At 49.8% G+C, this 27,281-nt stretch overlaps 2 protein-coding genes across 5 annotated transcripts; one reads left to right on the forward strand and one right to left on the reverse strand.

Moving 5' to 3' along the window:
• Positions 1-6,580: 6,580 nt before the first annotated feature.
• Positions 6,581-20,701, forward strand: LOC122388506 (zinc finger protein 567-like). Its single transcript, XM_043379662.1, has 13 exons — positions 6,581-6,755; positions 11,852-12,129; positions 12,442-12,543; positions 12,741-12,923; positions 13,224-13,315; positions 14,884-15,081; positions 15,386-15,481; positions 16,248-16,382; positions 16,665-16,999; positions 17,455-17,650; positions 17,924-18,083; positions 18,361-18,595; positions 18,858-20,701. Exons 2-13 carry the CDS (start codon positions 11,871-11,873, stop codon positions 18,973-18,975), a joined length of 2,109 nt encoding a protein of 702 aa, XP_043235597.1. The 5' UTR covers positions 6,581-6,755; positions 11,852-11,870; the 3' UTR covers positions 18,976-20,701.
• Positions 20,653-27,281, reverse strand: LOC122388507 (HSPB1-associated protein 1 homolog). Of its 4 annotated transcripts, none has more exons than XM_043379665.1 (8): positions 27,189-27,281; positions 25,776-25,971; positions 25,256-25,471; positions 24,193-24,329; positions 23,579-23,703; positions 23,040-23,167; positions 22,408-22,515; positions 20,653-21,297 (listed from the first exon to the last, which is right to left on the reverse strand). In XM_043379665.1, the coding sequence occupies exons 2-8, from the start codon at positions 25,947-25,949 to the stop codon at positions 20,899-20,901; spliced, it is 1,287 nt and encodes a 428-aa protein (XP_043235600.1). In that variant the 5' UTR covers positions 25,950-25,971; positions 27,189-27,281; the 3' UTR covers positions 20,653-20,898. The 4 variants fall into 4 exon arrangements, with proteins under 4 accessions (XP_043235600.1, XP_043235602.1, XP_043235599.1 ...); XM_043379667.1 differs by having other exon boundaries at positions 22,346-22,515; positions 27,189-27,266; XM_043379664.1 differs by having other exon boundaries at positions 27,208-27,260.

The raw sequence follows: 27,281 nt of genomic DNA on the forward strand, positions 1-27,281 counted from the left end.
TGAATATTTATTACCCTTAATTTATTGAGACCAGCGCTTTTGCACGGTTCTCGTTTAGTTTCGAACCGTTCAGATTCTCTGGATGGTGACAAGTTGCTCGGCTGTCACCGCTGGTGGCCGGCGCGGTATATAGGGCCTTGGCCGGCACATAGCAACACTCAGCCTGCTCCCCATTCTCACCGATACAAGGTCAGTTGCCGACCGAGTCGTGTTTGCAGCGTGTTAGCGAAGCAGCAGGCGGCCGACTGATTGGCCCAGAACGGCAATGTCGCCGTACCGTATCGGCCTGTTCTGGTAAACAGAACACGGGAAGGGTGTGCCGACTGGGCCCTTCCGTGTTGATTTTTTTTTTTCAGGCTTTCAGGCTTGAGAAAGCGGCGCTTTCTCAGCTGGAAATATGAGTCCGTAGCTGGATGCCCTACATAAAGAGGTTCATTTAGATTTAAAAAATCTGGTGGCTGGCTACTTTTATGGCCCGCAGTAATTGATACGTTGACGCGAATTTTGTTCATTGCTGATTGTTTGTTCATTCATAGCTTCAGCTTCATAAGAAAAGCTCGAAGAAAAGCAGCTTGGTACGTATGTACCTATTGGAATTGTTTGATGTGGATCACCGGCATTCCGCATCAATTCCACATTTCCTTTTGAGCGACAGTGTGGACATTTTCATCCGTACTACCTGCCTATGTACCCTGCCTATTTGCTAGTAGGTATACCTACCTAAGTCTTTTTATCAAAATAATTGCTGTTATATAGGTGAATGCATTTGCGTGCATTGCTTATCCTTGTAACATCGTTTGAAGGCTTATGCTTCATCTTCAATGTAACCATTTATAAAATGAAGGCCAATGTCAGCTTACGGCCTTCATAACGTATGTATAATATGCACCATACGTCCAACTCTCATAACGTTAAATTATCAAAAGTTGCTTCACTGTGGTAGTTGATAAGACTGTCATAATCCAAGAATGGCATATTTTAGAAATGACAAAACATCGAGAAACCTGCCAAACTCTCATTTTTAGCCCTGCCATTCGGTCACGTGATCATTCCGACCCACTTGGCAGCGCCTCTGGCTCTAACTCGCAGGTGGGCGGTTAGTGGAAAACTGCCTAATAATTTGGGGGTCATAATCTCTGCTGGAGGGCACACGGCGCGTCACAGCCGGCGGCAGACGAGCTACCCCCTCCCTCCCCCGTTATCCCGCAACTGGCGACCCAGATTCCGGCTCATGACTGACCCTGACGGCGCCCCCTGCCCCGCCCCCTCCCTGACCTCGCAGCTGCGAACCGACGCGGCGCCGCGCCGCTCTGTGCCGCTCTGTGCGGCCTGTGCGAGGGGTGGACAGAATGGGCCCGTGACTGTGGCCCATGGCTCCACTGACAAGGTTACGCCGCCGAGGCCAGAAGGAAATGTGCATGCACGCAAAACGCCGCAATTTTCTGAGAAACATGTCATGGGATAACTTTGAGTGAATTGGCTCAAAATGTGTATCATCAAGTCCCTAATTGTTCTTCGTCCTTCTTTAGCAGGTGCGAAAGTTATTTTGCTTGTTCATAACGGTGAGCCATTGCAAAGAATTGCATGATCCATCACCGCAGTCGCACACTGCAAACTCAGCGCGTATCGAGCTCGATACGGCTTATCTCTGCCGTTTTGATGACCATACTAGGATTGTCGTTCATCATTCGACTAAAACCCACTGTTGCCGGGTGGATAAGAGCCGTTGGCAGTAACCAATTCAGCTAATAAACAGCCTGCCCTACCGGAAGAGTCCGTTTAGCCAGCCGGAGGCCGCTGATGACTCTGGGCTGGTGTCGCCACTTATTAGCTGTTCTGCTGGTGGGTATGATGCGTTCAGCGGGAGCTTGTTACGTGGGATAGAAAGGAATTGCTGCCTCACTGGTATTATATAATACTGAACGAGGCCGGTGTAAATAAATTTTCAAGACCGAGGTCCTTACTGGATTTTTGAACGAGGCCGAAGGCCGAGTTCAAAAATCAGTAAGGACTGAGGTCTTGAAAATCTATCACCGGCCGAGTTTGGTATGTATTTTACTGTATGCCAACGATAAATTAATTTTCTGGACCGAAGCTCTTAGCCGACTTAGGAACGAGACCATCCCAAAATGTTGGCTTAAAGGTAGTGTGCCACCTTTGAAAGATTTCCCATTTTATTTTTCCTAGGATAAGAAGCTTCTGTTTTTACCTAATTTCGCAAAAAAAATCAAAAATGGGCCTGGAATAGTGCCTTTTTCGCCTAAAAGTTTTTCGGTTTTTAGATATGTATAACAACTGTAGTGGGCTCACCTGCAAACAGGCGTCGGGCAACAATCGCGAATGCGGCGCACTTGTGACAATAAGCAAAGGTCATTATAGTGTTACGACCATACGACGTACGGGAATGAGTTATCAGCTGTCTAATCGTAGACAACACAATGTCGAGCCTTAAACTGTAAGCCCGTATTGGTATTGTTTCTTTTATTTGTCTGTCGAACATTATTTATGGTTTGAAATATGATTTTATGTAAAATAATTGATATCATCATCATCATATTTATTTGACATCCTTTGAGGACAAAACAAGGAGAACATATCTTCATAACATAACCGTGACACATGAAGATACAAACACAGCACGGCACAACAAAGTCACGTTTGCAAAGCACGGGCAGCTTTTTACATGAGACGGACTAGGAGAATCAGTTTGGATGTATTGTTACAAGCAGCCTTACTAGCTGCCATGACTCGGCGCTGTTGCTGTCCATCAGCCAGCTGAGCGAGTCCGCAAGGCCACACTCGGGCCTGGGCGTGTGCACCCAGTCTCCGTGTATATGACCGCTGGCAGCCTCCAGTACCCTCATGAAGTTTCCCCCACATAGCGACATTAGATGGCACACAATAGAAGCAGATGTATCCGCGAATCTCGCATTGGTCGCCAACTGGGCCAGGCTACTCACCAGCACACAACGGAGGCGGTGCTGGCCACGAAAAGCGTTTTGAGTAGCGCGAAAAATAGACCGCCGGACGAGAGCTTGTACACTTGGGATGCGAAGTGCCGCCATTAGTGCGGAGTGGTGGGCAGTGCGCGGTAGGCGTAGCGCGCTTTTGACCGCCGAGGCTTGCCAGCCTTCGAGGCGAGCAATATCTCCAGAGCTTAAAAAACAGACCTCACATCCATAAATCAGAACAGGAGCGACAATCATCCGCCATAGAAATGCCTTATCAACAGCGGAGAGGTGCTGATTAAACATGCCGGCCGGCGTTAGGCCAAAGAACGCACCCCTGCTCCGCTGAATTCGGGCAGTCACCTGATCGGCACCGTGTAGCTGGGAGCGCAGCTCAACACCCAAGTGTGTGGTTTCCTGTCGGTGCTTCAGGATCTGTCCGCATAGCTGCCACTGAGGCGTCCGAGAGAGGAACTCGGCCCCGAATATAAAGCTGTGACTCTTGGTCAAGCTTTGGTTCACATGTACAAAATCTATCCTCCACAACACTGAGAAGGAGGAGACGATATGAAGCATTGATTGAAGATCGCGTGCGTTACTAGACATAATCAGAATATCATCAGCATATGCAACTGCTGGGATGTGGTGGCCATACAGCGTGGCGCCCAAGCGACAGTCATCGAGCTGTTGGATGAGCGGGTATAAAAACATATTGGTGAGGCACGGCGATAAAAGCGCACCCTGTCTCACTCCTCGGCGCACACAGAAGGCGTCTGACAGCTTCCCACCAAAACGTACTCGGGCTGACAGGTGAGAGTACCAATAGGCCAGAAGCGCCCAGCTCCGGCGTGGGAGGTGCTCACTCGCTCGGAAGAGGACGCCATCATGCCACAAACGATCAAAACATTTCCTAGCATCGAGGTTAGCTGCAAACAGCGGGAGTTTATAGCATAGGTAATGTTGCGCGGTCTCGTGTACAAGCATAGACGCTTCGCTGGTGCCCCTATGCCCTAAGAACCCAAACTGAAGTTCAGAGGCCTCAAATGACGTGTCGATCTCTTCCTGAAGGATCAGTTCCAGAAGTTTGGAGATAGTCGACACGAGAGAGATGGGGCGGTAGCTATCGGCAGAGTCGGGGTCCAGTCCGGTCTTCTTCATGATAGGCACCACTGTGCTGCATGTGAAACTGACAGGGACACGCATTTCAGCGAGGCAGGCAGAGAGTAGAGAGGCGATAGCCTCGTGCAGTGGTCCTGAAGAGCCGTAGACAAGATGCTCAGCGGTGACGCCGTCCGGTCCTGGTGATGCGTTGCGGTTGATTTGCGGGATCAAGCGAGCTACATCTCCTGCAGTGACGCGCTTAGCGGGACCAGGATCTTCTTTCGCCTGGGACAGCAGGGCTTCTACTCGGGTGCGCACATCATCTTGGGCTGCAGAGAGGGTGTCCTCGTCCGTATGAATGGGGCGGAAGTGGGCCTCGAGGCTGTCCGCCGTGAGCGAGGAGCGCAAACCGCCCGAGCCACGTCGAGCCTGCTCTACACGGCGCCAGAACGAATTGATGTCCTTCTTCTGACGCAGCGATGACAGGAGATTTGCGCTGGTATCAACCTGGGCACGTGCTGCATCGACCCGGGCCTGCCTGTATGAACGACGCGCAACTTTGAAGCAGTTGTGCAGGACCGTATTCCGTGGTCGACCGGCGTGAGTCCAAATGCGATGCCACAGGCGCGCCCGGTCCCGTGCTGCCGACACTGAAGGGCTCCACCAGGACTTTGGCGGTCTTCGGGGCCGGGAGCCGTCTTATAAGTTATGACCCCATTTCACCACACGCAAGTGGCAGAAATGACAATGATCAGCTGACGCATTTTTCTTGGCCGAAGTCAGAGCGCGCGGCCCGACGCACCACGCGTATTTGGAAATTCCGACCTCGACGAGCATCAGAAGCCACCTAACAGGCGTGTTCGAAACCGCAGGAGATGATGATGAACGGGTTTATCGAAACTTGATTGGATGAGCATATCGGTAATAGCGATTTCAGTGTGTGCATTTATTGTTCATAGTGGTGTGAAATGTGGTTGGGGTACGACCGACAACCCGTCGGGGCGAATTTCGCACTGGGGTACTCAAAATTTGAAGAATTTAAGACGTTTTCATGAGTTTTGAAGGTATGGATAAGTTCTAAAAATCCGGTTCTCCTTATCTGGGCCATTAACTCCATACGGTCCAAGAAAGCTGGCACACTACCTTTAAGTGCATTCTGGTAATGCATTTTTGACCGTGGTCAATTTGCTTACACCAGTTATTACCACACCCCTCTGGCTAATGTATTTGAATAGGCCAGGCATACCTACAGTAAAAATTGATTATACCAGCTCGGGATGCTCACACCGTTCCGACATTTCCATCCTCAGGATAGTCAACTCCTTCTCCTTCACGCCTTAACCCCTGTTCCGGACTGGACGGGCAGCTTTATCCCATGCAGGAAGCTCCCATAGGAGCACGCTCATATCCGGGCGCAGTGTAGTTTCAGGGAACTGGGTGACCTGTCACCTGTCCAATCGGATGGGCTCAGCCTAGATGACTCATGCACTAGGGTGCCCGTCCAGACCAATGATTCCCCCTAATTAGTAATTCCTATAATCCTTCCGCAATGGTCACAATTGACTAAAAAGAACCTAACCCAACAAAACAAACAAACAAACCGGGACACCTACCGGTAGAAGCTCATGGATCCCCGCCTCCATGTGAATTATTTGCTGACCTGTCTCACAGTGCAGCGGCATGTGGTAAAAGGACGGTTCCTACTGCCTCCTCTACGACTCTCTGACTGCAGCTGACCGCCTGGTGGCGCTACTTGTGCCCGCTAGATGACGGTATACATTATATACAGTGCCTTTTCTACAAAGAGCTCTCGCGTAGGGCACTGAGCGGTCCTCGACACTTTACAGACCATCGAGGGCCCACAGTCTCTTGGGCTTAGAATCGTCCTTAAAAGTTAAAAGATCCCAACGCCCCCATCGATCATTGGCTTGACGTCGATCTCTGAGGGCTCACACGTGGGGCTCTGAGTTGGCCGACGGGCCCTATACCTAGGTACCCCGTAGGTACCTACCTATACAATACCTATAGGTGCATCCTGCGCCAGGCAAGGCCGTATATTAGGGCGCCAAACAATAAGCAGCATACGGCATTGTTTATTGTGTCCGGCTAGCCGTCTAATAATAGGTATTTGAGAATTTTCAAGCATTTTTAATTCGCGGCAAATCAGAGGTCATTATAGGGCATCCAATGCAAGCTTAACCTAACATCAAGATCATGACCTGACCGAAGACGATATGTTCGTTCTATGTTGTTCGAATATCTAAGCGAACTCATGTTACACTTATTTTCGGGGCATTTGTGCCTTCAGGGGTCGACCCTTTTCCGTTCCCGGTAGGCGTCCCGAGCGGCTCTGCCGTTCGGTTTCACTCAGTTTCCAGATCCGATCCGCTATCCTCCTCCCGTCCCACCGCCCGGTTTCCGCATTCCAGTTTATCCCGAGGCCCTTGAATAGCGCCCGAGGCTCGGCGTCCGTCCTCGGTCCTTTCCCCGGTGCCGGGGGCGCCGCTCCGTCCGGTGGCGCCCTCTAGCGGCCGGCCGCCCGCCGACGACGCAGCAACCCCGTGCGTGGCGTCTGAGCCGCATTACAAGATGGCTGTGCGGTGCAGTAGGCTCCATTTTGGGAGGGGTTGCTAAACGTGCCGGCGCCCGGCGGGATCGGCCGCGAATTCAACTTTGTTGAGGCGGAACTCGACAGGTGGTTCAAAGGTGAGTGTTTTGATTGAGTTTTCAGATGTTTTTGCTTGTTTGTTTTGAGTAAAACCGCGGCTACATTAGGTGCGACGAACGTGGCGCGATAGTTAACGGTTCCTTTCTCTTACGTTCTTTTATATAGATAGTTTGCTATGCCAACCTTGTAGGCATGCCATTTAATCATCTTTTTCGTTTTACTTGTTCATGTTGCATGCAATTTCAGCATTCCATGCCATGTTGGCATGACCTAATAAGCAAAGCCATTTAAGTTCTCATAAGCTAGAAATGGCTTGCATCATTGCTGTGTAGATTTGATGTTTATAGAAAGGTAGTTATATTATGTTGCATTATTTTGGCCGGATTCCATTAGCATAAAATAAATATTCATTATTGCTGTGCTTATTCTAAATTGCATGCTAGATACTGCAGTGCATGCCGTCAATCACAGGTGGGCGGAAAGTGAATACCTAACTCTCAAAAGGTATTGTTGGTATATCAAAATTGAAATGTTTTTCTTCTCTTTCCTACATCATATTTTATTTGTCAATGTGTCTATGCCTAGTTGGTAAGTTTTTTAATATTCCTATTTGCTAAGTAATGCTTATTTTAATATGTTTGTTGATTTGTTTTGAATATCCACAACTTTCCATTTTGTAGGAGTGTTTTTATATTTTAGAAAATACATTTTTGGTAGGTAGTTTGGTGTGGAGACTGGTTAAGTAGTTTGTCCTATGTAGCTATTTTTCTTGTTTTCATGGTGCATTCATGATGCACTTGCAGGCTGCAACTATAAAATATAGCAGCAAGTTCTCAAATCTCAATGCCATAGGCGTAGGAACAGGGGGGGCCAGGTGGGCAAGTGCCCACCCACTTTTCGAGGTGGGGGGGCCAACCATGTGTTTTGGCCCACCCACTTTTTACTCGAGGCCCCTCGTCTCGATTTGAGAGGACGTCGTCACCTTCCAGAATAAACAAACTCCGTAAAAATAAGTTCCACGAATCCCCACGCACGGACTCCAAGGGGCCGTGATGGATCCAAGGAGGCCCTCTGTTCATACTTGTCAGTCGAAGCCCCTGAGACTGATGGCCTGAGAGGCCCTAGTGGATCTGAGGAGGCCCCAATATCCACACTGGTCTGGGGAGGCCCCTGACACTGGCAGTCTGGGAGGCCCCTCTATCCACACTAGTCAGATGTCTGAGACTGGTGGTCTGGGAGGCCCCTCCATCCACACTAGTCAGAATAGGCCCCTGACACTGGCGGTCTAGCCGAGGCCCCCTACCCTCACTAGTCAGAGGAGGCCCCTCTATCCTCAATAGTCAGATGAGGCCCCTGAGATTGATGGTCTGGGAGGCCTATCCATCTACACTGTAGTCAGAGGAGGCCCCTGAGACTGATGACCTGAGAGGCCCTTATAATCACACCAGGCAGAAGAGGCCCATGAGACTGATGGACTGAGAGGCCCTTCTATTCATACTGGCCAGAGGAGACCCCCAAAACTTTCGGTCTAGGAGGTCCCTCAATCCGGCACCAGTCAGAAGAGTCCCCTGAGACTGATGGCCTGGGAAGCCCTTACATTCACACTAGGCAGAGGAGGCCCCTGAGACTGATGGTATGAGAGGCCCTCATATTCACACCAGTCAGAAGAGGCCCCTGAAGCTGATGGCTGTGAGGCCCTTCTGTTCATATAACTGGCCACTGGAGGCCCCTGAAAGCGGTGGTCTGGGAGGGCCCTCTATCCACACTAGTCAGAAGAGGCCCCTGAGACCGATGGTCTGAGAGGCTCTTATATTCATACTGGCCACAAGAGGCCCCTGAGACTGATAGTCAGAGAGGTCCACTCCTAATGAATCTGAGGGGGCCCTCTATCCACATTTACACTTTTCTAGGGAGGCCCCCGAGACTGATGGTCTGAGAGGCCCTTTTATTTATACTGTCCACAGGAGCCCCCTGAGATTAATGGTCTGAGAGGCTCTTCTATTTATACTAACCAGAGGAGGCCCCTAGGATTGATGGTCTAACAGGCCCTTCTATTTATACTAGCCAGAGAAGGCCCATGAGACTGATGGTCTGAGAGGCCCTTCTATTCAAACTAGGCAGATGAGGCCCCTGAGAATGATAGTCCGAAGAGCCATGCGGCGGCAACTGGCCGTGGCTATATTACGGCTCGGTAGGGCCCCACAGAGCTCATGAGAGCACCCCAAGGGCTCCTAAGTAGACACGCTTATCCCCATAAGGATGCCACGCCGGCTTCTGAAGGCTCCTTGTAGGCATCTAAGGGCCCTTTCCGGCCTCTAACGGCTCCACCCGCCTGTGATGGCTCCACGCCAGTGTTTATGAGCGCCACACAGCGGCGCCTTTGAGGGTCATACTAGTGTCTCTTAGGGCCCTATATCGGTGGCTCTGGGGCCCCACACCGGCGCCTCTGTGGGCCACCACACCTGTGCATCTCAAGGCTCTATAGGTACATTTGAAGGACCCACACCGACACCTCTGAGGGCCCCACACCAGTATCTCGGAGCTCTGAAGGCCCGCAGTGACTCCGAGGACTCACCGGCTCCTGAGAGCACCATGTTGATGTCTAACGGCTCCACAAGGCCACTGAAGGCACCACACAAGCTCTCACTGAGCTCTAATGTCCATGTACCGGCCTCTGAGCGATTTAAGCCAGTGCATTCATAGCTCCACACCAGCAATTGTAAGAGCTTCACACTGAAGTATCTGAGGGTTCCACACCGGTGTCTCTAAAGGCCACATACCGGCATCTCTGAAGGCCCCATACCGGCGTCTCCGAGGGTCCACATCTGGCGGGCACCCATCAGCGACTGAAGGTCCCACACTGTCGACTCCGAGAGCCCCATCTGCGTCTGGGAGCACCTCTAAGTCTAATCTCTAAGAACCACAGCGCCTCCTCCGTACGAAAGATGGGCGTCTGCATGCCAAAGGGGAGCGGTTCTGAGACAGTAGGGCACCTACGTGCAATAGAGGGGCGCCTATGAAGCCCATAGGGGCGCCTCAATGCGAATGAGGGGCGCCTCTGAAGCCTACATATATGGGCGTCCACATGCAATAGAGATCTGCAGACTGCAATTGATCAATGCCATGGGGCCTTGGGGTGCATTCATAAGAAACAGGAGCGCCGGCATGGCAAAGAGAGGCGCCTTCAAGTGTCCATAAAAGAGAGACGTCTATGATAAGCGCACATTGTATGCGACAACGGGGCGACTGTGGGACACATAGGGATGTCTCTGATGACTATACACAGGGCGCTTATATGCCAAAGAGGGCGCCTATGAAGCTAATGGGGGCACCTGGGAAACGAGGAAGACATTTGTGTAAGGGTTTTCAGGGGTCATGCGCCGTTTGCGGCAAATAGATTCTTAAAAAAATCGGAGGGGGAATAAGTTTTAAAAATGGTGCGCGGACTTTCCGCACTGTTCGCTTAAAGGTAGTGTGCCAGCTTTCCTGGACCGTATGGAGTTAATGGCCCAGATAAGGAGAACCGGATTTTTAGAACTTATCCATACCTTCAAAACTCATGGAAACGTCTTAAATTCTTCACATTTTGAGTACCCCAGTGCGAAATTCGCCCCGACGGGTTGTCGGTCGTACCCCAACCACATTTCACACCACTATGAACAATAAATGCACACACTGAAATCGCTATTACCGATATGCTCATCCAATCAAGTTTCGATAAACCCGTTCATCATCATCTCCTGCGGTTTCGAACACGCCTGTTAGGTGGTGCGGTAGACCGCGCCCAAAGCCAGGGCCCCGGTAACGTGAGGTAGCCGAGTCGGGGCAGCGTGCGCTGACCCAAGCCGGGGCCGCGCGTCCTCCCGGTGTCATGTGATAGCCCGGGGCTGCCCGCGGGGATGCGGTAGACCGCGCCCAAAGCTGCGGCCCCGGCTTGGGTCAGCGCACGCTGCCCCGACTCCGCTACCTCACGTTACCGGGGCCCTGGCTTTGGGCGCGGCTTCTGCTCATACTTTGTGGTGCGTCGGGCCGCGCGCTCTGACTTCGGCCAAGAAAAATGCGTCAGCTGATCATTGTCATTTCTGCCACTTGCGTGTGGTGCAATGGGGTCATAACTTAAGAGACGGCTTTTTCATATCAATTATTTTACATAAAATCATATTTCAAACCATAAATAATGTTAGACAGCCAAATAAAAGAAACAATACCAATACAGGCTTACAGTTTAAGGCTCGACACTGTGTTGTCTACGATAAGACAGCTGATAACTCATTCCCGTACGTCGTAACTCTATAATGACCTTTGCTTATTGTCACATGTGCGCCGCATTCGCGATTGTTGCCGACGCCTGTTTGCAGATCAGCCCACTACCGTTGTTATACATATCGAAAAACCGATAAACTTTTAGGCGAAAAAGGCACTATTCCAGGCCCATTTTTGATTTTTTTGCGATATTAGGTAAAAACAGAAGCTTCTTATCCTAGGAAAAATAAAATGGGAAATCTTTCAAAGGTGGCACACTACCTTTAAGCGGTTACGCCCCTGGGTACATCTGCCCGAGCTCAGAAGCTAGATTTGGAGGTCATACTTGAAAGCAGCCAGCAGGACGAGGCAAAAGTTGGAGGCCCCTGAAAATAGGAGGCCCCCTGGAAAAGGAGGCCCCTTGACAGGGTGGCCCACCCACTTTTCATGACGTTCCTACGCCCGTGCTCAATGCTTTATAATCCACAGCTTCCTAGGTATCTGTCATAATCTCCAAACCAGGTGCCCAAGCCAAGCATTGGATCTCTGTCTGTCACCTACCTTGACAATTATGGATTGTCTCAACTGGTCCTAAATCAGTACCTACTTTGCCTTGTCAGCTGTCATTGCTAGTTGGTCATCCCTCTGCATATTACAGTGAAGCAGAATTAGTTTTCATCTGCTTATGTTGGCCACAGTTTAGGCTTCTAGGCATGGTGAACTTTGGTTCACACTTTGTAAGGATTCTGAACTTATGAATTGATCAATCCCACAGTCTGACTTCAGCAGCAACAGCAACCCTTTGAGCTTATAATAGGCTATAAATCCTACATTTCTCAAACACCATAAGCCATGACTCTACCATGACCAACTCTGTTTTCCCTGCCCACAGCGACCACCGGCGAGCCACCATGGCGCCGACCAAGAGCAACCCGCGGCGCATCGTCCGAGACACGGGAGAGCTGACCATCACTCCGACCGACATCACCGACTCGCCTCCCAAGCGAAACAGCGAGCGGCTGGCCTCCCAGAAGCGCAAGGACGACATTGTCAGCAAGATGGCGGAGATCTTCGAGGACGTGGCGCCGATGGAATCGAGCTCGGTGGTGGCCGTGCCAGTGTCCGAGGATCAGCTCCAGATGCCCGCCTGTGAAGATGAGCCGCTGCCAGGTGGGAGAGGGAAGAGAGAGGGGTGTGGTCTGGGGGAAGGAGAGCATGGAGATGTGGATCACTGGGATCGCGTATCGTTGAGCACATTCGATATATAATGCATTCGTACTTATGGTAACAACAGTCGTGTGCTGAAATGCTTATCCAATTAAACGGTTTATTTATCGGTTGATTTGTCGGTTCATTTATTTATTATTTCCTCTGCATCTGTTATTAGTGTTGACTTTGTTGACTACGTGCCTCAGTTCGCCGTCTCCCGACTGAGGTCTCCCGGTATTCCGCTAACCCTGCGCTGTTTGTCCCGTCTCGCAGACATTACGCTGATGCCGGTGGCCCGACGGGAGCCGTCCCCTGTGCCGGTCACCGCCGTGGCAGGTCCCTCCAGCGGCGACGGAGGCTACAATGATTTCACAGGTAAATCAGAGGGATGCTGTTCGGGCCAGGGGTAATGTTTGTTCATGGGGGGCCTGTGGTGTCTGTTTTATCTGTTTTCATCGGTGGTATTTAACGTGCTTCCCATAGAGATCTTATGTGCTTCTGACCTTATCTACCGCGCCCTCTGATCGCGTGACCTTGACCTCCGCGTCCCCTCTCCCTTGCTGATTTGGAAGGCCCTGCCACTGTGGAGCCATACAGCTCAATGACGCTGCTAAAATCGGAGCCGGCGCCCATCCCGGTGGACCTGAGGCCGCCGATGCGCGTGCTGGAGCAGGGCGAGATCCTGCTCTCGGACGACCCGGAGCAGGTGCGCGTCCTCATCGAGCACAACATCAAACTCAAGGGCACCATCACAGGTCAGTTACAGGAAGACAGTGTGCTGCGTTACTTACGATGATTAGAGTTTGGTTCGTTTCATGCACTCAATTCATACAGTAACGCCTAACAATTTTATTACTTATCGAGATTGTCATTCGATCTCTTATAGTGCGAGCAATGTTTTGACCTCTCCTTCAACATACCTAATTTAGTAGCAATAAATCTATGAATGTCGCACTGCGTGACCCCGGGCTGGCCGTCTCCGACCCAGTAGTTCCACCGTCGACCGGTAGGTGGCAGCCGTGTCGCCACCTGACCGTGCCCGCTGTCCGTTCCAGATGAGATGCTGGAGAAGGTGAACCGTCTGCTGGAGCACATATCGGCCGACAAGTGCCACTGCTGCGGCGAGAGCATCGAGACTGCACACAAGGTCAGTCGTGCTACTATGTAGTGATGGGAGTGGATCGGCTGTGGCCGAATCGTTTGTAGGTGGAGAGTGAGACCTATGGTTGCGGTGGCCTGTGACTTTCTTTGTTAGTTTGGGTATGTCGGAATGATTCGTTACCGTAAACCAGAGCAACTTTGTACCACTTTTTAGGTTTTTGTTGAATATCTTTTTTAATTGTTGTCCAATCTGGCTAGTTTTTTGCAAGGTGGAAGCTACAACCTTTGTCAACAGTTTGCTCTAGAGTAAAAGAATGCTAGCATCTTGAGTTATTTTTTTTTTATTGAACAAGTGGTCAAAGTTGTAGAGGGGTTTACAACTTTGTACCACTGATTATAATCCTATTTTATTCAATGCTAACGAATAAAATGGTATTTTACAGAGCATCTTTGGTCCACATAAGTTCTTTTAAAAAATATCCTGGCACACCAGGACTTCAACTGGCTGAAAACAATCACAGAAACACTGGTTTACAATGGGGCAACAGATTCACAGTGAACGGCTGTTCCGGGCTTTGGATGGAGTAAAATCACATGAGCACTCTGGCTTTTAAATGAGCGGCTGAGTAAGAACCACAAAACTCAGCACCTTCAGAAGTCACTTGACAGTTCTCTAACAAATGAAGGTGAATTGTCCACGGGTGCCAACCGGGATGGGAGGCTGGAGCTTGCGGGTGACATCGCTGAATGAGTAGGTAAGAATATCATCATGCCTAGGCCACTTAAACCTATTACCAAACTGCTCCATGGCACGGATCATATTGGATCATATTGATCTAATATGATCCGTGCCAAAATCATATTGGATAGGTATGGAATACAACAGGCTGGGAAATAATCTGGATTTGGAGGGCTAAAAATGAAATATAGACGCAGCAGCATAACCAATCGACTATCAACATCAATAACTTCCAGCATCGACTGTCATAAATGACGAAAAAAGTATGCTATAGTGATGAGAAGCTTCCTAAGAATGATTTCCTGGTGGACCAAAGTTGTAGCATTTTGACGGAAAAAGTGCTTGCAACTTTGACCACCACCCCTAAAAAATGACCATAAAAAGAAAATGGGGGTTTTCTTCCTCTAAGCCTTTGGAGAACTCATGTACTTACTGTGTAGATAGTCAGTGTCGCTCCAGTTCTTACCAGTTCCGCTCCTTACATCATCCTAGCAACTTCTGTTTTTTTGCGCCAAAATCAAGGCTTTTATTATAAAAATTCTGCTGCTGTCAAGGTCACACAACAAAAGCAGGTCTGTTCACACATAGTTAGGGCGCATATTGGGCTAAATTGCCTGCATGAAAAAATGTCCCAAATATTACGATGGATTTTTAAAAAAATCAGCAAAGTATCTTTTCCATGGTGGACCAAAGTTGCACCGATGGACCAAAGTTGCTCTGGTTTACGGTATGCTAGTATTTTATCGACTTGTGCGATGTTTATTCTCCGATTAGACCTGCGCTACTTAACGTGTCTAGTGTCTGCTCTGCAGGACAGCGAGATTCTCTAAAGACCTCATGCCCTATCAACTGACCCATTGCTACTTTCCCCACAGGGCGGCGAGTTCCTATGTGACGTACCCGACTGTCTGAAGACGTTCCGCCTGAAGTCGTCGGTGGACCGCCACAAGCGGGTGATCCACCACCAGGGAGACGTACACCAGTGTCCGCAGTGCGGCGCGCGCTGTGCTGACAAGGGCACCCTGGCCAGACACATGTACACCCATACCGGACTGAAACCCTACACCTGCGAGGTGGGTGTCTGGGGAGGGGGGAAGGGTATGATGTGACAGTGAGAGAGGAAGGGTTACCTGAGCTAAGGGATACGTTTGTTGTGCATGGCTAGTGGAAACGGGAGCCGCATGAGGATCAGTTATTTGGTTGGCGTTGTACTACCAATGAGTACTTTTCGGGCATCCATATCAACATAAAACTACTACTTGCCGTGATATTCTCACCCGTAACTTCCTTCTCCCGTAATATTTTTATCGGTTATGTGAGGGTACTTTTGCCTTCCAGTGAGGTTCGTGTAGCTAAATATTGGCGTGTGTTTTTCAGATGTGTAACAAGCACTTCAGTCGGAAGTACCACCTGGACCGGCATGTGATGCAGACGGGCTGTGACGGCAAACCCAAGGCCGCCTACCCGTGCCAGGTCGGTGGATGGAGTGGTCGTCAGGGCAATGCTGGCCAATAGTGCTGTCAGAACGGATGGGTTCCGGGGGCAATTTTTGAAGATTAGTCACGGCTCATTTTGGGCATTGGGCGGACTACCGACTGTTTCACGAGGAGGCTGCGTACTGCGTCTTTCGTTTTGGCCAGTGCTCGCTTTATACTATCGACTCATTTCAAATAACTTCTCAGCAATGAGCACGTAATTAACTCAATACAATGTTATTCTGCTAGCTACTAAACTGCAATCGGTTGTCATAATGACTGATGCTGAATTCGTGATCATTTATTGCTGCAAGGAGCCCGCCATTGGTGGCGCGGAAAACGAGGTAGGGTCAGTATCTCGCTAATGCATGGTTGTGTTACGAGTCTATCAGCTTGTTGACTGTTCTGCTCAATGTTTTTTTTTTCTTGGCATTTACCATTTGTCATTTGGGTTGTCTCCCTGCCAATTTACGGATCTGTTCTTTTCTGAATCTGGTCGAGCTCAAAAGCTCCCTTCTTTTGCGTGATGCGTAGGCAACTGTCCTGCTCTTAAAGTTAAAGTCCAAGTTTTTAAGCCTTATTTTGACGAAAGCTTCCTGCCACACACTGCACCCACACCTTGATTTCAGCGATGACTTCAACGGCCCGATTAATGCATGATTTTCCTGCACTGGCAATAGCCTGCACTACCCCCTCACTGTCATCCATCGATCCTTCGTGCCGCCCTTTGACCAGCCCCCTCTCATCACCGTCTGTCCCTCCAGGTGTGTGGCAAGATGTTCACCCGCAAGGACAACCTGAGGGAGCACCTGCGCGCGCACGCCGGCCAGGTGCGCCGCAAAAAGTGCTACACCTGCCAGTACTGCGAGAAGCAGTTCTACGGCTCTACGCTACTGCAGGTGAGCCCAGGTGGCCACTCTGAGTGCAACTTGATACAGGACAGCGGCCCCTCACGATTCACAGTTTTCCACCCTGTACTCTGGTAGACTGCTGTTTTTTTTGTGGCGCATATTTATTCGTTTACTTTATCGGATCTTCGCGGTTCTCCCGTCTCATCATAGATCCTGCTACAACGAAATCATTGTGGTACGTAATGGTTCTTCGACCATGACTATGCTTTCGCATACTCCGTACGAACTGTTTCGCTGCGGGTGCCGCCCACCGACCGTTCTCCGTTACAGGTGCACCTGCGGACCCACACCGGTGAGCGGCCGTACCAGTGCGACTTCTGCGACAAGAACTTCCCCTCCATCGGCTCCTACAAGAAACACCGTCGGATCCACACCGGAGAGAAGCCGTACGAGTGCAAGCACTGCGGCACGCGCTTCTCGGCTAAAGAGACTCTGAACCGGCACGTTCGTACGCACACGGGCGTCAAACCGCACACGTGCCAGTACTGCGGCAAGAGTTTCATCCAGGCGTCGCAGCTCAAGAGTCACATCTTCCACCACACGGGCCAGGGCGGCTTTAAGTGTCCGCACTGTGACCGCAGCTTCAATAGGAAGGTCCGGCTACGGTGAGTCGCAGTGGTCTACGGGAAGGGCGTGTTTTGAGCGTTTTGTTGACGTTTTGCTGAGGGACTTGTATGTTTTATAACCGCCATGGTTTGCACCATTGTGACCTTTGATTTTGAATTCCATGCTACCGTGTTCAGTAGCTCGCGTATTGCTCAACTCTCGATCGAGCTATGATATGTGGATGACATCTTGGCATCGTATGATTATCCAATATCCATGTTATGAATTTCGTAGTTTTTGTAACGTATGGGACTATGGGTTGTTTTCGCCAATCTACTCGGAATTACGTTGACGCCTGCTTGTTTTGCTTACCCCCCCCCCCCCCCTCCTCCATATCAATGTCATCAATGACTGACGGTTCTGTCGGCAACCGACACGCCCCTCCCTCCTGCCAGCTGTCACCCCTACCTACCTCACACCCTCACCTCACGCCGACCGTCCCATTCCATCGCAGGCTGCACGTAGAGTACGTGCACGAGGGCAAGAAGGGCTTCGAGTGCGAGTCCTGCGACAAAACGTTCGTTCGGAAGGAGGATCTGGCGCGACACTCCGTGCTGCACCAGGGTAGCAGGGTACATCGCTGCCCCATCTGCGAGAAGACGTTCGCCATCAAACCGTCGCTGAAAATACATTTACTGACGCACACGAAGGTGAGAGTCGCTGGGGTTAGGAACGAAATAAATTGCACATCTTTCTACAGGTCAAGTTATAGTGAATGATTACCCTGAACTTTTACAAGATGATTGATGAGTTATGTAGCAAGCTGGTTGCATTTTTTGGGCATTGGGAAAATATGTACTTATGGTCTTGCTAGCGCCCTTCCTCATGCTTCGAATTTAGAACGGTGCACTTTTTTTTTGCTTTTTAGAACTTAGCACCAGGAATATTAAACATCCGGATTGACTGTTCTCTCACCCTCTCAGGAGCCTCCCCGCTCCTGCGAGGAGTGCGGCCGGGCGTTCATCCGACAGGACTGCCTGCTCCGTCACATGCGGAAAAAACACCGGGAGATGCTCGACCAGATAATGGCCGAGGCCGAGAAAAAGAAGATCCAACAGCAGCTCAGCTCGCTCGAGGCCGTTGGTGAGTGGACAGTTGCAGCAGGGTCTTTTTCCTCGTTTTCCTGATATCTGGGTTCCGTTTGAAGTGAAAGTTAACACTACAGCTCCTTATGAAAGGTCTGATTTATATTTTGACGGGCCCACGTATTATCTAAAAATGACATATCATCAGATATGAGCAAGGAGAAAAACATTCCGGGCCGGCTGAATCTCCATGTGTCCCTGTTTTCGGCGACTAGCCCTATCGCCGGGACCAGTTGATCCCGCTCTCCGTCTCTAACCCTGTCTCCCTCCGCCAGGTCGCCGGGACCAGCTGGCGGCAGACGAGCTCGAGGTCCGCTCCAAGGGCACTCTGTCGGAGCGCGCGCTGGGCGAGGCGCTCCGTGAGCTCCTCTCCTTACTGGTGGACGAGGCGACGCTGCAGGCGTTCGGCCACCCCGACCAGCCGGTGGAGCAGGTCCTAGAGTCGGTCATCAGGCGCTGCGGCCACGCGCATATCGACGACCCGACCCTCTCCTACCCGGACAGACTCAGGTAGGTGGAAGTGTGGAAAGAATGGCAGAGGGAAAATATGATATGGGAAAATATAAAGTTTACATTCGGCGGGGAAGGGGCAGAGGGGATGCTGGATGCTGGTGCTGTGGGTTGGTGGGAGGGATATGGGTAAATGGTGGTTGTGATGCTTTATAAGATGGCAGCTGATAATCTAAGCAGAAGACCTTGTTACATGTTACGGTGTAGAATATTATCTTTCCATATATCTAACTGATCGCCCACCTCTCTCTAACGTCCCCAGGGAGAACGCGAAGCTGTTGTTCACGGTGGTGATCGACGACAACGCCGTGAAGACGCTGCTCAACAGCCAGACGGTGGATGAGGTTATACTGCACGTTCTGCGACTGGCCAAGTCCTAGGGACCGCCCTTCGTGACCGGTAGTGCCGTCTGTTGAAGTCCTGCGACTGGCCAAGTCTTAGGGACCGCTCCCGCGGGTGACCGGTAGTGTGTCTGGCGGAGAAAGCGTGGTGGATGATCGGCACACGGCGCAGGACGTGCTTGGATTCTGCAGGACACGCTCGGTGGAGTCATGGATGAAGTATTCCTGGATAGGACACTCCCTATTCCCCAACACTAGCGCCGGCGACCAAGCGGCCGCCCTGGTGGCGGAGCTCCGAAACATCGGCGGCGAGTGCGCCGGCGGCCGCCACACCGGCTTGCGTGCTAAAAACGCGGTAATTGAGGGCGAAATTAGCGAACTTTAGCTCATAAGACACAATTTCAGACACTTTAGACATAATTTTTAGTCCTTTCTTATAATCATTATGGCTCCATTTAGTCACTATCACATACGGAATCATTACGTGATGCCCATAAACTGAGCCGGTATTCTTGACTTGCCGATGCAATTTATCATCAAATATCATCGTTCCTCGGCAGTCAAACAAGCTCCTATTGATGATTTAATACAAATATCAACTTACTTTCATGTTATCGCATAAAACTTAACTTTATTCCAACATTGGCTCTTCGGCTGTAATCACGAACCCTCACTTGTCAGCAGAATTTAAGCAACTTCTTAAATCAAAACTGGGAAAAGAATATTTCCATGACATTCCTCAATTCCTATTCTACCTGGTTCACAAAAATTTTCATCAAAATCGGTTATAGGTAAGTAATAAACGACAAAAGTATACAAAAAGACACGCTCCGCCCATAGCCCGCAATGCTAAAATGGCGCCAGCGCCCTCGCCGTCGGGAAATCCGCCGCCGCCGCCGGGTGGTCGGAAAATCGGCAGAGTGTCCGATCCAGGAATACCTAATCCATGGTGGAGTTATGTATTAGGGCAATACAGCTGCGTGATTAGCCCGGAAAGGAAAGCGCGAGTTACATTGGACAAAAAGCAGGGGTGCTCACGCCGAGGAGGTTGTCGCTAAAAGGCACCAGGGATGTCGGTTGATGACAACGGTTTTGCATAAAGAGGGCCTCTGAGAAGCTGAAGCGATGTGATGATGCGTTTTAGGGTGGTTGTAGGATATGAAGCCCGGTGCACTTGCCCTAGATAGTGTACAAAACGTATCGCCAGTGGTCGAGACAGTGACGACTGAGGAATGATTGGGGGAGGGTTGTTCTATTTGACTGCCGCGGGTTTAGAGACTCCGATATCCGGCACCCACTGGGAGCCGACGTTCCTTCGGAAGATTTTTGTTTACTTGCTGTAGAGGAACCAATATCTACTTATGTTGTACGGTTTGACGGCCGGTGGCGCCGTGCCGGCCCATGTTACACGCAGTGACGGGCGGTGGGACTGGTCTCCCTCGCCGGGTTTTGATACATGACTTGTTTGACTGCGCTGTTACTATGCTCTCGGGGTCGTCACATCCACGCAGCAGCTGCCTGCGTGGGGGGGGGGGGGGGGAGTTCTATGTGGCCTTCGCCCGCCGCTCGCGTTGTTACATGTACCAGATGGTTTGCGCAGAGGGCGTGAGATGATATGACGCCACCCATTAATTGAACCATTCGCCATTTAGTGAGTTACGAGGAGACGTTTTGTAAAAATATAATTAGCCGAGGCGGATCGAGAAAGCGAGACGCTGAACTTTCTAGCATGTCTTATTCGCAAAATACAGATATGTCGTAAGAAGTGCAGTGTCCTTATCATGACAATACTATTGGTCACAAAAACATTCGCATAAAAGATCTTGCACATACTTGAGTACCACTACGTCGGTGCAACAGTCTGTAGTTGCACCATCAATAAAAGAGTACACCTCAGTCCTCACAGACATTTCACAGAAGAGATCAAATATCACGGGCCCCTCCCTTTACTCTCCCTCTCCGTCACAGTATCTGCACCCCACCTCTTCTCCTCAGCGCGCGTTTGAACGCCTCTGCCGCTGCTGCCATCGTCTGCGGGTCAGTCACCGCCTCCGCCAGGGCCAGGTACACCTCTCTGACCCCCAGCCCCGCCGGAGGGGAGGCTGCCGACTCGGGTGACCCTAACCGCGGGGATACCACTGGATCGGGCGAGCTGGCCGCACTGGCTGTCTGTGCTGTCTGTACCTCTGGCCGCAGCAGAGCGGTGGGTGGACAGGCCGGCACTCGGCGGTTACCCGGCCAGGCGCGGTATGTCGCCCAGAAGGCGCGCCGGTCCCTCGGCGGGGTCGGTGCTGGAGGGAGGCTGAGGGCGGCCGCGGACTGCTGGAGCGCGGAGAGACAGGCGTCCAGCGGCCAGCACTCCTGCGGGGGAGAGAGCGGTGAGGTCAGAGACGAGAGAGAGAGAGAGAGAGAGAGAGAGAGCGAGAGCGAGAGCGAGAGCGAGAGCGAGACAGACAGACAGAGAGAGGAGAGAGGAGAGAGGAGAGAGGAGAGAGGAGAGAGGAGAGAGGAGAGAGGAGAGAGGAGAGAGGAGAGAGGAGAGAGGAGAGAGGAGAGAGGAGAGAGGAGAGAGGAGAGAGGAGAGAGGAGAGAGGAGAGAGGAGAGAGGAGAGAGGAGAGAGGAGAGAGGAGAGAGGAGAGAGGAGAGAGGAGAGAGGAGAGAGGAGAGAGGAGAGAGAGAGAGAGAGAGAGAGAGAGAGAGAGAGAGAGAGAGAGAGAGAGAGAGAGAGAGAGAGAGAGAGAGAGAGAGAGAGAGAGAGAGAGAGAGAGAGAGAGAGAGAGAGAGAGAGAGAGAGAGAGAGAGAGAGAGAGAGAGAGAGAGAGAGAGAGAGAGAGAGAGAGAGAGAGAGAGAGAGAGAGAGAGAGAGAGAGAGAGAGAGAGAGAGGACAGATCAATCAGGAGGGGGGACTGAGAGAGCAATGAAGGCGCAGAGAGATGGGCGCAAGTGAGCTCAGTAGTCGGCACACCCCAAAGCCCCAATCAACAAATAGTAGAGCAGAGTAGACAGAGCGGCGAGAGCAGAGGAGAGAGTAGCGAGGGTGGGTCGATAGGAGGGTCCGGCCGCGGGAGGGTGGGAGGATGGATGTGGTGCCCGCACGCTGCATGGTCACCGACGGACGTATTATTGGTCAACATCAATCATTCCTCTCATCCAATACCTCGGACGGGAGGGGAATAACCCGAGTCGGTTGCTGAGGTCTATAGTCGCACAGGCCTTTTCCGTTTACTAAGTAAACATGCATGGCCGGCGATCATTGAGACGGTGGTCGACTTATAGCCCACATGAATTATTCGAGAGAGACGTGGCGGGTTATTTCAATCTCGGCCATGATGACCACCCACAAATCACAATCCCCTGATCATTACATATAGAGACACGCTCGGAAAAATGTTGAAATAATTTCACACCTACAGCTCCATGCTCCCAATCCGCTGAGAGGTGGAGGTGGCCCGCTTTGCGCCTCTCCTACCTCCAGCGGGTCGTTGAGCAGCAGCCTGGCGGAGGCGGCGTCCGCGGGCAGGCGGGCCACCATGGTTCGGACCAGGGCCTCCTGGAGCCTGGCCTCGGCATCACACGGCTGCCGGGATCAGTCAAGGCAAAATGTCAGTCAAGTATGTAAAATCGCAGGTTCAGGTACGAGAGGTGGAATGGGGTGCTAAAAATGCGGGCAAAACATGGCTTTGCGATAAAAACCACACAGCGATGCTGCTGCTGCAACTCGAGATTGACGATTTTTTAAAGAAGTTGGTGCTGAACTGAGCCCAGGTACTGTGCAAATAAAAAACAACAGGTCTTACCTATGACAAAATGAGCTTAACTGAAATATCATACAAAAGTGATACTCCAAAGTTCAAACCCATTACTTTGTAACCACAACGCACCACCTTCGGGCCGAAGTCATCTTGCTCAAGTCAGTAGCGGCGGAACACCTTCAATTAAGGGGGGGGGGGGCACTGCCGACTTTTGGTCCCATTCTTTCCATGCAACGCCCATAGGGCTAATGTTAAAATGCCAAAATCAAAGGGGGGCACGGTGCCCCGGTGCCCTCCCCGTTCCCCGTTCCGCCGCCTATGGCTCAAGTCGACAAACAGCCAGACTCACCAGTTCTATCCAAGTGTTGATGGACACGGAGGTTTCCAGGTTCTCCACCAGGTGCCACCAGTGTCGCGGCACCAGCAGTGTCTCACCGGCCGTCAGCTCCACGATATGAGGTCGTGTTGACACCAGGTCTGTGGACAGGTCCGGTCACAAAGTGATGCCGTGTCAAAAGCTACCATTCCGGAGCAAGTGATATGGTCGGAGTCCGATCAACAAATTGGCTCCAGAAAACAATTGGCGTCCAGAGACAGGCAGTACGCTGATGCTAGCATTCAAAGAAGTATTTTCAAGACACATCACCCAGTCAAGGAAACCGAGAAGCAGAATTCAGGAATACATCTTCGATGAATATAAGAGAAAGATAAGATAAGAAACACTGAGCAAAACCATAAAACATTCTTGTGCGCAAAAAAAAGCCTGACAGGACCTCAGATCAGTGCGCCATCTATCTCTCATTAGTTATTAGGAGTTAGGACTGATGACAAGTTAGGGCTTCAGGTCTGACCCGTTCCATGGCGTTGAGTTTTGCCCTGCTTCCTGACCTGGAAACTTGTTGAAGTCGGGTCGTCGCAGGTTGGCGGCGCTGAATACAGTCGACTCCTCGTAAGGCACCCGGGTGGGATACAGTCGGGGTCCATCCGAAGGCGGGAACAGCGTCCACCGCTTCCTGTACGGTAAGGAGGAAACGACGGGAGTAAGGTTGAATGCTATGAAGATTGAAAGGAGTTACTTTCGTATCAAGGCAAATAGGAAGCACAACACTACGTGAAAGCATGAGCCACTTCCCCAACGGAAGAATAAAACACGACAGAAAAGAAGTGTGCATAAATTTCGTAACAAAGCTTAACGGCGCTTCTCATTCATTCATTCACTAATTCATTCATTTGTTTATTCGTTCATTCATTCATTCATTCATTCATTCATTCATTCATTCATTCATTCATTCATTCATTGATTTATTCATTCGTTTGTTCATGGAGTGATGGACTTAATTATTCATTCATTCATTCATTCATTCATTCATTCATTCATTCATTCATTCATTCATTCATTCATTCATTCAACCGACTGCACTGACCTGCCGACCAGCTGGGTCACCAGGTTCAGGCCGTACTGACCTGCCTGAGGCCTGACCTGCCTAATCTGAGTTACTGACCTGCCGACCAGCTGGGTCACCAGGTTCAGGCCGTATGTGTCGCGATGGCAGAGTGTGTGAGCTCCGGGCGTCCCCAGCCACAGCGTGCTCTGTTCTGCACCCCGGCCAGGGAAGCCGAACATACTCCAGTCGATACCCTGGCAGCGATCATAAAATGAATGAATGAATGAATGAATGCAATTTTAATCTGTACAAGTATTGTATTGAGAGTACCTCAATGAAAGTCCACGATAAAAATAGCAAAAAAGTTACAATAGCCATACATTTCACTGTTTTTGATATTTATATCGTGGAATTTCATACAAGTACTCTCAATACGAATGAATGAATGAATGAATGAATGAAGGAATGAAGTGTGCTCACTTTATTATGGATGCTCAAATGTTCTCGTTAAGTATGCAGACAATGGTTAGATACCCACATGACAATGTGTTGATCCATATAGAAACATTGCTGTAAATTCTTGAGTACAAGTTGCCACAAACATGCGCATGAACCGTTTAAAGGGACCCTCGGTCCCACCTTAAAAAAAGTTAATGAATTGGCATGAAAGTGATGTCGCTCGGTTCAGAAAGAGCAAAAACGAATATCTTACAAATTTCATCGAAAAATATTCACCGGTTTTAGAGATATTAGACTTTTACTTTTGTTTACTTTTTGGGATCTCCGCTGTTCCTAGCGACTTTATTTGAAAGTGCGGCATTTGTTGCGCGCAAAGCAGCATATACCACAGCGTGCTACAAAACGTTTTAGTCAAACATTTAACGGACGTTCGAAAGCCTGATGACGTCATCAGATTCCCGTAATGGTTAAGAGATAGAGACCACGCTGGTCCCACCCTGCAAGTAAAGGGAAGAAATTTCTTGAACACCAAAAGCTGCGGGGGTTGCGACCAGGATAAATGGTGGTTTCTGAGCCTGGCCGCAAACTTGGCTATCTCAACTCAAAACTAATGTTAAGGTGGGAGGGTCCCTTTAAGGAATCCTACTTAGGCATTCGCACTAAAACACTCATTGTCATTTGCGACAAAAAAAAAAAACATAACACTCCATGTTCTACTCACAAGTTTCGCGGCCGCGTACGGACTATCGCCGAACTCCTGTGGTATGTGTTTGTAGGCGTAGTAGGCCCAGTGTGTGTGCGGTCGGTAGGAGGCCAGGGGTGACGGCTCGTCCTGCGAGAGGCGCCTCTTGCCGGGTCTGCCGGCCGCCCAGTCCAGCAACTGACGTACCGTGGCAGAGACGGTGACGTTCTCTGTCTCCCATTGAGGACCGGCTGCCTGAGGGAAGTGTGGCATACACAATGTACTGGATAGGTCAGCTAGGCGTCGGTAGGGAGAGGAGGGATAGAGGGTGTGAGCAATGGACTTGCTACACTTCAGCAGACCACAGGGTATGAAAACCCAATACCTATGCCTGAGGAAGGGGATTTGGCTCAAGTATTGCAAAGTTGAATTAAGTACTCCTAAAATAAAAGCTTTACAAACACAAAGTCCCTAACATTTACAAGATTCGATTCTATAGCAGTTTTACTCCAAACAAGCATGTAAGTCTATGATAGCATGCCATAAAAGCAACACTTACATTTTCCTCCTGCTTGCCTATTCTCAAACTCAGCTGCTTGTCTCCAAAGAAAGAGGCCCACTCTTCCAGGGACCATCTGGAGCATCCCCAGACATCCACCATAGAACTAAATACCACTGGATAGTCCAGATGGTAGAGAATGCCCTCTTTTAACACAGAAGGCTGCATGTTCATGACTTCTGGGGGACAGTAAAACCTGTGAAAAAGGAAGATAATGTCAGACTTGACAATCAGTAATACAAATTTATTCTAAAATATTAACAGATCCAAGCATCATACCTTTTTGATGCCTCATAACATATGATAAGGAAATTCAATTTTCTCCAAGAACTTAGCAGTAGTTTTTCTCTTCTGGCTCAAAGTGTGCAACCAAGAGGTTAATTTGAGCTGCATTATATCAGTGCTCCCTTTTGTTTCCCATATTGATATGCATAGGCACAGTTAGCATAATAGCAGTGGTTACAATATAGTCCATGTTGCCAATTTATTATTCATATTCATATTCATAATATGCATTTTGTAAATTAGTGTGCTTGATAGTTTCCAGCTGCATCATATTTAATTTATTGATAATGAATTATGAAAGTCACCTTATTGTTTAAAATAATTTCTCTCCATGCTGAAAGCATGTTGTCAGACAGTTCCAGTACTACTTTCTTTTCTGTAATTTCATTTTTCCATTGAACACAAAACACATTTTCATTTTGTGCATAGGTACCTAAGTGTATTTTGATTTGCTATTATTTCTTTGATTTTCACAAACTTTCCAATGGAAAATGTGTCTCATGTTCCAGTACAGAGCAGTCCAGATAATATCAGTGAGTGGGTATGGTCATGCCAGGCTTTAGTGTCTGGTGAGCTGGTACCTGTGCTAACTTGAATGTTTACTCCACTCCACAGTAGGTACAAATTTTAATTTCCTAATGGCTCGTCTCAAATTAACTAGGCCACTTAACTGTACATATCTATATGTCTTGAAATATAAATAGCACAATAAGAAATATTGAGTAAAATTTGGTATAGGATTAAACAGTATGACAAATTATTCGAAAAAGGCATTCAGATTCTTCATGCACGCCATAGGAGGCGGAACGGGGACACCAGGGCACTGTGCCCCTTTGATTTTGTCATTTTAACATTAGCCGAACATAGGTGCTGCATGGAAAGAATGGGACCAAAAGTTGGCAGTGCCCCCCTTAATTGAAGGTGTTCCGCCGCTACTGATGCACGCAGTAATTTGAATTGTTATGCTAAAGGCGTTGGAGGCATTGCACTTCAACTTTGACTTGCACTGCCCTGAGTTTGAGTTGGCATTGCTGATTTGTTGACAATCGCCCATTTCGACTTGTCCTGGCTAATGACGCTCAGTCACAGCAAGCAAAACCTGGAAGAAGCTAAAAACGTCTATCTCACCGAAAACGCTGAAAAATACCATCTCATCTCCACTTCCACAAACCCCCCTGCGCCCCCTGCCAAATTGAAATACAACACGACCCACACACACGT

This window comes from Amphibalanus amphitrite, unplaced genomic scaffold, assembly GCF_019059575.1.
Source record: "Amphibalanus amphitrite isolate SeventyFive unplaced genomic scaffold, NRLGWU_Aamphi_draft 000325F_arrow, whole genome shotgun sequence".
In the NCBI taxonomy this organism is placed as follows: Eukaryota; Metazoa; Arthropoda; class Thecostraca; order Balanomorpha; family Balanidae; genus Amphibalanus; species Amphibalanus amphitrite.

Coding starts and splice junctions, on each gene's coding strand:
- LOC122388507 (XM_043379664.1), bottom strand. Junction 25,472..25,775: donor TAGGCAAGCAGGAGGAAAAT/GTAAGTGTTGCT, acceptor CACTTCCCTCAG/GCAGCCGGTCCTCAATGGGA. Junction 24,330..25,255: donor CGTACGCGGCCGCGAAACTT/GTGAGTAGAACA, acceptor GATCGCTGCCAG/GGTATCGACTGGAGTATGTT.
- LOC122388506 (XM_043379662.1), top strand. CDS start 11,871: ATGGCGCCGACCAAGAGCAACCCGCGGCGCATCGTCCGAGACACGGGA. Junction 12,924..13,223: donor ACTCAAGGGCACCATCACAG/GTCAGTTACAGG, acceptor TGTCCGTTCCAG/ATGAGATGCTGGAGAAGGTG. Junction 18,596..18,857: donor TCCTACCCGGACAGACTCAG/GTAGGTGGAAGT, acceptor TAACGTCCCCAG/GGAGAACGCGAAGCTGTTGT.